Raw genomic sequence first — 12,845 nt, forward strand, 5'->3', positions numbered from 1 at the left:
CCTGTCAATGATGCAGGGCTTTTATGATACCTTGAGGTTTCCCTCCACAGTATCCTTCAAATCTGAATCACTACACTCAGAGCTAGAACTCGTTTCTAAAATTACAGGTCTGAGTGACAGAGCCAAATGTTCTCATTCATATTCTCGCCACTTTCATCAGCTAGTTTGCAATCTGAGTCAGATGTAAAATCTTCAGTTACATCCTGAAAGTGACAAAACCAAAGTAAAACACGCAGATCTTAATAGAAATATGCAAGGTTCCAATACTCAATAATGCATAGGTCATCACATTGTAAGTTGCTTTGATCAGAAACGTGTCACAGGGTGATCAAAGTAAAGTAAGACCCGTAACGGACAATGTAACGCACAATGTTTAGTAGAGTGATAGATTTATAATGCACTACAAAAACTATAAAAATATGTTTAGATGTATACAAACTTGATTACTATATATCTATACCAGTTGAGAATAGCTGTAAAATTATTTGCCATTCTTGACGAACCCTCACACACAAATATCTGGGAATAAATTCCAAATACTACACAAGGAACCAATGACAGCTGTACACTGCAATGGACATGGTGTTCCACAGGGATATATTACACAAGCATGCATTTATTTATAAATGCATGGAATAAATTAATACCTGTCTGATTCACACTTCATTCTATTCCCCCCCCCCCCCCCCCCCAAGGTGCCACCTTTTTTGACAATTTTTTCTATTTGGTATAGTGTGAATTGTACGAAAATATGACTGCATGTACCATATCAATCAATCTATCGATTTCATCTGACATTTCCCTCACTTGCCCACCACAGTCACTGCAGAAAATAACAACACACCAGCTGACTACAACGAACAATGCTGGTCTAGTGCAGTTGCACACCTCCTGTCAACTGAAACAATGCCACAGCATGCAACATGGAGACCAGATTGTGCCGAGCCAGTGCTGGCTACCCACTCCTGCTCTCTGATCGAGCTTTCAACAAGAAAAATATAAGACAAGAATTAAAAGTATAAGTAACAGAGATCCCATAATTCAAGAATAAATACCCAAATAGGCACAGCATGTTGGGAGGATGTCCACTTCCAAATAGAGTTCGGTGCCATGTGCAAAGAGGAAAGAGACATGAGAAGAAAAACGACAAGTTTGAAGGAAAAACTGTGAAGACTGAATACGTAACAGCCTACACTTTGAAGCGAAGAAGAAGAAGAAGAAGAAGAAGAAGAAGAAGAAAATGTGTTTGACTACAAATTGTAGTCTAAGTTGTCTAAGTTTTGATTTTTTCCCTCTAAAAATCCTCACTCAGACATTTTATATCTGTATATACGTATTTTAAAAAGTATGTTGCATATTACTGTAGCCATACACACACCTCCAAGAAAAAGAAAAATGTCCCTATACTTGATAGTTCAGTTTTTATTAATGTTTCAGGGAGTTCTACAATTTAACGCAAAATTTTGTGGCAGTTTTCGACTGACTGCATGAAAAACATGGTGGCTTACTCTGAAAATCATTACATGATTGTTTCTTAAAACCCTTTGACATAGTCAAATGCACATGCTCTGAACTATTGTTATTAAATCTTCAGTCATTATCTGGTTACTTCTACAGACATATAATACTCAGAGTTCTCCACAGCCTTTATGACAGTATCATGGCTCCACAGAAGGCAACTTTTATCACACAGTGGAATACTTTTACGCACTGCAGTATCACATTTTTATTACTTGCAACTTTGTGCCTTGTCCTGTGGTGTTCTGATTATGAAAGGTTCCACGTTTCACCGCCAAAATTAGGAAATTAGATTAGTCAAAAGATCTAAGTCTCACTATACTGCAATGTTGGCAAAAAGAAGGTAACTGTAACAAATATACATTTTAAAGTTCAGAAAACTTACCTGAACACATGTCTTGTGAAACCACGCATTCTTCTTGCAACATGGTGCCCACAAGGTATCTGGCGAAGGCTTTGGAATTACTGTTTCATAGCAAATTGTACAAATTTGAGGAACTCTGGCAGCATCAATCAGTGTTGCTTTGTCAACCACTTGTGTTCGCCTGTGAGTACTACAAAATGACCTGAAATTGAAAAAACATTTCTAATCTGAATGTGAAATTCTCCTCTTAATTCAGTGAATTTTCTTTTGAAAAACAAATATGTGTAAGTGCTGAATAATAATCAGCGCATACATACGACCTACTGCAATTCACAGTGTAGGATTCTATGAGTTCAAATGCTGCCTTACACACCAACTTAGCTTTCACATGTACATTACAGCACTAACAGTTTTTTAAACGTACAATCAACTTGAGCACTGAAATTTATAGCCATTTAAAAAAGAAAAAAACAGTACCAATAGTATCTATTTATTCTAGCATACCGGTCTGCTTCCTCAAAAATCAAAAGAAACTGAATTCAGATAACATTTTCAGAACCAGAAATTGACTAAATGCTGATATCACAGAAGACCAGAGGCACAAAATTCAAGAGTAGGGTTTATCATAAACAAGAAATTTAGAAACAATTTTAAAGATACTGAATCAATATCCAACAGAATAGCAAGATTTGTTCTGAAAGAAATAAAAAAATGTTCATATTTGCCCTCGGAACTGTAAAACTTATAAATCCTTTGAATGGTTAAGGTTTTATACAAGGGCGTCGAATTTCTGGGCACTTTAGAAAATGAAACTCAAGGAAAAAACATGTTTTCAAAATATCTTTGATGTGTAGCAACATGTACACTGCATATTTTCGTATTACAAAAGTATAAATTCAAATTCCACCAAACACCGCATGTTACTTTCCGAACCATTGAAATCGAGATTGCGATGTGATTTTGTAAGCCGGTCATAGCTCATGTCATGTGATCTTGCCAGCCGATGACAGCTGATATTCAGAGCATAGGACACGTGATGTAGTCAGCCAACAGCAATGTCACTGTTAAGTACCACGAACACACACAGGAAAAGTTAATGGTTTAAATTAATATACATATTGTTGCTACAAGAAAAGCAAAGTTTTCCCATCTAATGTTGATCTTATTTGCGCGTGTTACACTTTAAGATATATCACAAAAATGTGCCAGTAAAATTCCTCGTCATCAAAGAGTTTATTTCTACATGAGAGCCAAACGCTCTGTGATTTAAGAAATTCATCGTACATTCTCGCACATAGTTCAACTTGTGTATAAGGAAATTTACATTGAAATTAACGCTTTTCAGACCACCATGTGCAACATTTTCCCGCGACCTGTTAGAAATAGGCTCGTTTCAGCAGCTGCCAGAGAGCGCCAGATAATTGGCATCACCCCCCTTGGGCAGCTATGACAATGCTGGAAGCCCGTATGTTTGTACGTGTAAACCATTAAAAGATCTTACATTATGTCATAAAAGAAATGAGACATCAGAGGATGCTCCCGGAGAATGTTGTGAACCATACTACAATGTTCACATTTAGAGTGCATACTTTAAGTGCACATTTGTATGTCCAGAGTCCCAATGAAGTAGGCCTCGACCTGATATTAAGGTTTTCAGTGCAGTTTTTGAGAAGAAAGTTTTCTTGAAGTACCAGTACTGTATTATCTCATGTTTGGTTCTTCATTATGGCATAATGCCATACACGCTGGAAGATGAAAACGTGCACTTGAAATGCAGGGAATAGTTGAAACTAGCCAATAGTGTGGAATTAAACACTTCGTTTCAAATACATTGGCTGCCTCAGCAGAAATGATTAATAAAAACCAAATTTGTTTAGCAAACTGACAAAAATAACTTCATTGTTCTGCAAGGTGATTAATACTTAACTTTCAGAAAGGTGGAAATAAAATGAAATCTGAAACTAATAATATATTTCAGCCTTCCGTAATTATGTGAATGTATTTTAATTCAATTGATAGGTCTCAGCCACAGACATCTGTTTTGTTTTTATTTGACGTGAGAGCAGTAAACGGAGAGGAAACAGCGAAATCACCAAATATAAACACTGGTCAAGCAGAGACTCACCATCTCCCCGCTACAACTCAGGCTGCTCTGTGCATCAGCCCCAGATCTACAATATTTCCGAATCACAGCCATACTAGATAGCGGCGACCCCCCCCCCCCCCCCGCCCTCAAGCGTTTGAGGTAGGGCGTCAAAAATTCAAAAATATGTTCATTTTGTAGCGCGCATCTTTCTGAAGAGACTGACACATAAAACAAATGTGTTCGAGGCAATGTAAGACATGTTTTTTGTCTTAAGTGTGCCAAAGTGCACTGCCACGCCTCTTCACATAGTTCTCTTCTATCCCACGTCACTGTATTTCACTCTGTGGAATTGAAACGTGTATGTTTTTTAATGGGTGCTATCGAACCATATTCAGGACAGGGGAAATTAAAATGTCCTGTGGTACCTCTCCTGCTCCCAGTCAGTCGGTCTCACATCCTGACCCTCTTTCTTTTTAAAAAGAAAAAGAAAAAACCTCACAATTAATGCTGGATGAGATTATTTGTAAATGGGAGAAGAACTCTTCAGAAAATTTGGACTGTTTATTGCCTATTAGCTAATAACTTGCTCGTTTGTGTGACATAAAATTAAATATAGGATACATAAAACCAGTAAAGACAAGAGACAAACAAGACAGCACACATTTCTTCAATGCTTAGCTACTACCTTGTTTTTCTCTCTGATCTTGCTATAGCTTTACACGGTCTGCTTTCCTTTCTGCGAAAGTATCTATTACCTCATCAACATTCGTCAAACGTTTTGCTACTTGAAAAACTGAAATGTAGTTGTCTAATACCGAAGAAACTGTTAATAGAAATGTACCCAAGACTGGTGTGGTTTCACAAGCTGATTACATCTGTTTTGTCCCTGTCTTCTAGATAAAACAAAATATGCCTTTCTAATATTGCAGCAATTGTAAGACACACCAAATAAACGAGACTGTTTTGACACAAATGGTCATTTTTAGAACACAACAGATTATAATTCACGAAGTACCAATATCAAATGACTATTTGGCCTACTACACGCGAAAAGCTCTATGTTAGGAAATAGTTCTACATTTCATTCATATGCTCCAGTTTCTCATGCATGAGATCAAAAAGTAGTACAAAATTTTTATATAAATTCTGAATCGTCATATTCTTCCATAATTTCTGTGATGTCGCCGTTTCTTCGCCCTCCTAACAAAATTGTTCTAACAAACAATCTTGTCATCACTAATTTTGTAACTGTTTCTGCCATTCTCAAAACTTATTCGCCGATTAAATTCAGTAACTCTGCCAGAATCACCAGTTTAGTTATACTGCGATAATTCTCTGGTTGCATTGTTACATGTTCGTACAACATGTTTTCTGTGCTACTTCCAGAATAGAATTTAAGCAGCAGCTAGCCAGATACTGTGCAACTGGTATTTACTAGTCTAGCGATCTGGCCAAAAATTTGCTGTCAAAATTTCATTTTCTTGGATACACCGAGAAGATAATATGTAATCTTTCTTACCTGTTATTCCTGTTAGTCATTTATTTCCACACTGGTAGTCAGAACCTATGGGTTTCACTAATAATTATAACAACGCTGATCATTCGCAAGCCCAATCAACCACATAATCACACAGCAACTGGCATCATCCGTTCGGCTTTACTCCACTCAGCTCATATAACCCTGTCCCCTTTTGTCCGCAGGAAAGTTTATTTCTAGATGTGACGAGGACACATCACGTACACTATGCACGCATTCAACTTATGATTCTTTCATAAATCAACTTAGTATGTGTTCAAAAATATTAAAAAAACAGCAGGGATACGTTTAAAAATCATATAGACAATCAATATACCAACATGCTGGATGCTAGGTGTTTTGTGAAACAAGGTTTTTCCCCCTCAAGAATATGAAATTGGCACCCCCCCCCCTAAAATTATTATCCATTAGAAGAAAGCAGACAGACAAGACAGAACCATACTGACTTATAGACCTACCAGTACTGTAGAAGGTATTCACTAAAATTATCACCAAATGCATAGAAAAAATATTAGATGTTATTCAGGCAAGGAACAAGTTGGATTTAGTAATGGATTTAGTACAACGGACCACTTGCAAATTGTGAACAAAATTACAGAGTGGAGCAATGTGTATAAGTTAGCGCTTTATGTCAGAGCAATATATTTTGATAAAGCTTTTGACTTTCTTTCAAATATATAATATAATAATGTCGTGTGACTAGGGCCTCCCGTCAGGCAGACCATTCGCCTGGTGCCAGTCTTTCGATTTGACGCCATTTTGATGACTTGCGCATCGATGGGGATGAAATGATGATGATTAGGACAACACAACACCCAGTCTCTGAGCGGAGAAAATCTCCGACCCAGCCGGGAATCGAACCCGGGCCCTTAGCATTGACATTCCGTCACGCTGACCACTCAGCTACCAGGGGATTCATAGTGGCAGCTCAACCTATGAGGGCTTAATGAAGAATATATATGTCAATACCACTTCGGCTTCAAGACAGAGATAAATTAAAAGATTGAAAGAGGCGTCAGGTGAGGAGGATTCATATCCTCAAAACTATTCTCAGCAGCTGCAGAAGAAGTTTTCAGATCATCAAACTATAGAAATGGAGGGCTCAATCTTAATAGATCATACCTGAACCACCTATATGTTGATGATGACACTGTACCGTGTGCCTCCATCGCAGATAAACTACAACAATGAATGGAAGAACTTCATAGTGCAAGTATGAAAGTAAGACTGGAAATCAGTTACATAATGATTAAAATGTGTATAGCACAAATACTGAAAAGGAAACAGAACAAGTTAACAATGAAGTCAAAGAACCAACTGACGAGTTTTAAATGACGGCTATCCACAAAGTACATTACGTTTTGGAATTAAAAATAAACAAAGTATTGGAAATTTTTTTTATTATATACAGATGAAAGCCACACTTAAATACTACTTTTCTACATAGTTGCCATTTAAATTAAGGCACTTATCGTAACGATGGACGAGCTTGGAAATTCCTTCGTCGTAAAATTCGGCCGCCTGCGCCTTCAACCACATGGTTACCTCTTCTTGAAGCTGTGCGTCGTCATCAAAACGCTGCATAGCCAACCACTTCTTCATTTCTGGGAATAAGTGGAAGTCGCTCGGTGCCAGGTCGGGACTGTACAGCGGATGAGGAAACAACTCCCACTTAAAAGATTCAAGAACTTTACGAGTGGCATTTGCCGTGTGGGCCCGGGCGTTGTCGTGAATCAGCAAGATCTTTGAGCCCAACTTTCCCCTGCACTTGTTTTGTATTGCTCTTCTGAGGTTGTGCAGAGTTTGGCAATACCTTTGAGAGTTTATTGTAGTGCCTCTTTCCAGGAAATCCACAAAAATCACACCTTTTCTGTCCCAAAAGAAGTTCCTTAATTTAAATGGCAACTATGTAGAAAAGTAGTATTTAAGTGTGGCTTTCATCTGCATATAATGAAAAAAAATTCCAATATTTTATTTATTTTTAATTCCAAAACGTAATGTACTTTGTGGATAGCCCTCATATTTCGGGCAGTCGAAGACAATGTCTGGGTGGACAGCAAATATAACAAACAGGAGAGAAAACATGGCCTAAAATGCATTTCATAAACCAAATAATTTGTTCAAAACAAAGCTTCCATTGTGTTTGAAAATGAAATTATAAAATCAATGTGTAAGAGCATACAGCCTTCGTGTATCTCCTATAATAGATGGGGAGGAGGGAGTGGGCCTAACACATTCATCTACAGACCCAAAATACACTACTACTACTACTACTACTACTACTACTACTACTACTGATTCCATTTTATTGCGAGTTTCGTAGTTTCCTCAGAGTCACAGGACAGCAGTGCAGATTAAATGATGTTCAATTAGCAAGTGAAAATAAAACACCAGTGAAAGGGAAAGGAAATTCGGGAGAGTATTCCCATCCACGGCAGAATAGGAATTCGAACAACAAGACTCAATCAGAATTCACAAGATTGTCTTAAGAATAGTAGGAATAATTATATGACAATACGGTACAGTAATGGTCAAACTATACATACAGTATTAAAGAACAAGAGGTATGCCTAGATTAATTAGATTCCAAGATGGACAAAAATTGTGAAATGAGATGTTGGAGAAACCAAAGAGTGAAAATACATAACCGTGTAAACCAATCACTGTTGGGCACATAGGATAAAAAAGGATTAATATTGCACTTGATTCTCACAGTAATGTACATATTATAAATATGAGTTATTTTGAGGATGAAGTACATGTAAGTCGTTTCCTTACTTCACCAGTTTCTGGTGTCAAAATATTTGGGATCACTGATATTAGTGGAAAACGACGATACAGTAATGACTGCTGCTGATCCTCGACAACTCGTCTTCGAAGGAGGAGATTACAGTAGTAATATAGGTCTGAATATCAGCAGCAAAATGACACATTTTGTGATTTCATGAAAAAGCTCAATTCCTTTACAGATCCAGATCTTGATTCAACAGATTCTTAATACAAAGAGTAGACAAGTTTCAGTATATTTGCCCATGGCTCTGTGAAGACAGATCATATATCAAATGTTGCATAAGGAACACCAGCATGTTTTTCATAAAATTCAAGAGAATTCTCACACGTACAGACCTAGACCCAAATCTTAAGTGTTCAATTTGTTAATATGCTTCATCTGGTCTATCCTTCTATATGGTTCTGAAGGATGGTCACAAAATATGCCAACAGCAAAGAACATTGAGGCCTCTGAAATGTGGATCTACTGCAGAATGCTTAAAATGACATGGGCAGCAAGAATATCTAACAATGAAGAAGTGCAAGGAATAAACATACACTGAGAAATGCTAACAAGGTTTAAAAGAAGAGAAACTGCATACACTGCATACCTATGATGTAGCTTACAGAATACCAAATACATACTTCTGTAGTTGATAACAGAAGGGAAGATCAAAGGTGAAAGAAGAAAAGGGTGAAGAAGAATTTCTTGGCTAGATAACAAAGTACTGGACAGTATTTCCAAGTGGAGTTCAACCACTAACGTATTTACTCGACTATAAGACAACCTTCATTATAAGATGACCCCCTTTTGTTCAGGAGTGTTCTTGAGAAAAATTTATTTTCAGCATATTCTGACTAATCAAAATTACAAACTGTTTCATTGACATAAAGTATCTGCCTAGAAAGTTAACATTACACCTATTCTAAATTTATGCCATTTATTGAGTGTCTACATTTTGATAATACAAGGAGAAATAAAATAAACAAAAAGAAATAGCTTACATTAAGTTGTGGACTGTTTTCTTTTCTACATTTTTTGCTTACTAATCCTGTCATCTGTGATATCACTACTTTTAATCATCAATAACTTATTAGCACAGCTGTGAAATTTTGTATCTTCATCACAGCAAACATTTGGCTGTCAGAGTTGACAACATTGTGGCACGAAACAAGTACATAAGCCACCGGCTCTTATCTAGACTTTCACCATCTCTTGCGGAAATGAATACTATTGCTCAGTTTGTCAAACTTTTAAGTCAATTCAATTCCAACTACAAATTGATTCAAGCAAACTGCAGTTTAAATGTGGTAGATGTTCCCAAAAGGTCAAAGTACATGGTATGTATTTCCAAGGTTGGCAACGTGACAATTTGTTGCCCGCACACTACTCCCCTCCCCAAACTCATCCTAGATCTCAGCCAAGCTGGTATCACTGTTCCCCCTCCAAACCTTCTGTAGTGCTGTGCTTGAGCAACTGTGAAATACGGACTGCAATATCTTCTAGTGTCCAAGTAATGTGTAACAACAGCAACTAATACATAAATAAATCCAGATTCAGTCTAATTCCCGAACTTCACTCGTCCCACCACCCACTGACATATGTTGGTAGTATCTCCACAACAGGTCTTGCCCCTGTAATTTATTCTCTCGACAATAACTAAAGTTTAATATCATTTATTTCGTTTGTTAGACATTTCATTCTGGATTAATTTCTGTTCTTGTTTCACCTCAATGTCATCTTCATGTTATAAAGCTGATTACATGCTGGTAACATTTATACTCAGTATTCTAATATGTCAACACGATTGAATTTCTCATTTTCAACCTATGCAGTAAATCATTACAGTCTCTCACAATCAAATAAAATACAAATCTGGTTCAGACTCAAACAATGTTTTTTGAATGACAACATTTTTGGGTTTGAATGTTACCTTCATTCAAAAAGCAGCATTAATGTTTGTACACAGTATCCAATCATGTATGAGAACTTTTATAGCAAACCTGTTGAAATACAACAAAAGTTTGCAAGATAATAGAACTTAATGCTATTTCCTCTTGTGTTTCACAAAATTGTCAAATTTCAAGCAGACCAGTCAATTGTTGTACTGGCTAGATCATAGTTTCTTGTGTATCCCTTCAACTAGCATCACGGAAGTCACATGTCACATGATTGTTCTAGCAACATCGATACTACATTGACTGCTTTGGCGTATCGGGAAATTGAGCCTGTTCGAACGTGAGTATCATTCGCCAAACCCTTCACTTCTAAATGCTGCAAAATAAATCTACACATGACCTCAACAGCCAAAGCTTTGGCTGCGAATTTAAGATGACCACTATATACTCTATTAAACAATGAAAAAAAGTTAACTTCAGCAGCAACTGTTTAACCTGCAAATATAAGATGATCCTGTACTTTTTGAAAGATGAGTTTGGGAAAAAATCTTTATCTTATAATTGCATAAATACAGTACACAGAATAAAGATGCATCTTGTGGTCACCAACATCCGTTAATGGATAGGGAGGGGGAGAAGGAGGAGGGCAGTACCCTATCTTGGCAGCAGCCCAAACTGCTTTACGCAAATAAAAAATGCTTTGTATATGTAAGTAAGTATTATTATTTCAAGAATGTGAGTCGCCATTTCAAAATAACTCTGCATATGTGCAGTGTATGTCATAAACTGAAAGTTATTCCACTGAATTGAATCTTATAACATGTGAGGTATATGGGATTAGTGGCTGTGGATTTTTTCACTCCACTGCCTCATGACAAGGTGTAGCTCAAGTATTTGTAACATTAAAATATTGGTCCAGATTGGCCAAGTTGTACCCAATAAGGTGTGCCACTATTTAAACAGTGACCAGATGTCTGAGAGGCCATTATTTTACTACACCGCTGAACAAAAGTGGCTCTTTTCAGTTAATGATAAACAATATGTGCCAATAGCCTAAAATGAATTTCTAGCAAGGGAAGGAGCGAAACACACATCATCCTCCAGCAAGCCCAGAAGAAAGACGGTGTCAAGAGAATTATTGTTACTGACATGAACCTATTACTGAGAATGACACACTAAGTGGGCAGAACTAGTACTGAAATGTGTACAGTACTCAAAGTGAAAAATCAAGAAAGTATTGAATGAGTGACTGCATTCCACAACCCTATTGGTATCCAATGAAGTAGCTGGGAGATTAATGAGGCAGAAACTTTGTTGAGATAGGTGAGTTGACCAGAAACATGCAGTATGTTAGAAGAGAAAACCAGGAAAAATATTTATAGTCAATTGCAGCTTACAAATATTTAACCCTCAAGCGAGCGCCCCTGCGTATAAAGTGCGCCAACTGCAAATAGCATTGTCGTGCACGGTTCCATTTTTTGTTTTACAATAGCAAGCCCCCTACCTATTCCTGCATTATTGTTTCAGATGGCCCAGTGAGAAGTTGTGCTGTCATAGGTTCACGTGAGCTACAGTAATTTAAAATCAACTGAGAGTGTGTCATTTTAGTGTACAAAGTGCGCCATGTGCCCGGTCATGTAAGTAATTTTCCTTTCACTTTTATTTTGTTTCTTTTTAATTGAATCAAAAGATAACATGTAACAAGCGAGTGAATCACTGTGCAGGGCGATATCAAAGCTGACAGACATCGAGCTCGATTGGTTACTCAACAAGGACCCAGAGTTCAACTCTGTACCAGACAACGAAAACGATGACGACTCTTAAGAAGAGGAATTTATCACACAAAATGACCATGATTCTGATTCTGATTGAGTCCACAATTCAGATGATGACCGTGAAGAGTTGCTCTCCACTGATGCTCTTTTTATTGGAGGGACCAAATGTATAAATGGAATAAAATATGTCCTAATGTGACTTGGAAAACAAAAAGAAAGAAAATTGTGAAAGATTCCCTGGGTCTACATGTGTTGCCAGAGAGGTCATAAGTGAAACAGAGGCTTTATGGACAATACTTAGCCTGGAAAAGATTGATGAAATCATAAAATACACAAACATATACATTCAATTTTTGTTTCAGCAGATGCTAAAACATTCTTAACTAGTAATACAGAAGTATATTGTGACTAACAACCTAAAGGACCATATGATGTTTCTAATTCTACCTGTGATATTGTAGGAAGGCTAGTTACTCACACTGAAGGCTCGGGAAGAAACGTTACAGTGGACTATTGGTTCACTATCTATTCCTTAGCCAACTCCATTTTGAAAAAGCGACTAACATGCATCAGCACGTTGAGAAAAAACAAACGCGAGATCCCACAAGAATTTTTACGTGGGACATGTAGGGCTATCCACCCCTCTTTATTTGGTTTTCAGAATGATAAAAAGCTAGTTTTGTACGTGCTGAAACAAAACAAGGCAGTTGAATTACTTTCAACCTCGAATGAGTTTGGAACCGTTGGCACAGTTACAGGTAAACCAGAGACAGTTATGGATTACAATATAACAAAGGGAGGAGTCAACACAGTCGATCAACTGGGAGGTGCGTATTCTGTCTCACAGATGACAAGAAGATGGCCATTGGTTGTACTCTATGCTCTAATAGATATAGC

At 37.3% G+C, this 12,845-nt stretch overlaps 1 protein-coding gene across 2 annotated transcripts in view; it reads right to left on the minus strand.

Moving 5' to 3' along the window:
- Window positions 1-12,845, minus strand: part of LOC126249557 (uncharacterized) — a 250,615-nt gene that overhangs the window by 145,124 nt on the left and 92,646 nt on the right. For both annotated transcript variants that reach the window (XM_049951221.1, XM_049951220.1), the window contains exon 5: window positions 1,904-2,084. In XM_049951221.1, coding sequence (XP_049807178.1) covers window positions 1,904-2,084 — 181 coding nt within the window. The remainder of the gene's footprint in view (window positions 1-1,903; window positions 2,085-12,845) is intronic.

The sequence above is a fragment of the Schistocerca nitens genome, chromosome 3, assembly GCF_023898315.1.
Source record: "Schistocerca nitens isolate TAMUIC-IGC-003100 chromosome 3, iqSchNite1.1, whole genome shotgun sequence".
Classification (NCBI taxonomy): Eukaryota; Metazoa; Arthropoda; class Insecta; order Orthoptera; family Acrididae; genus Schistocerca; species Schistocerca nitens.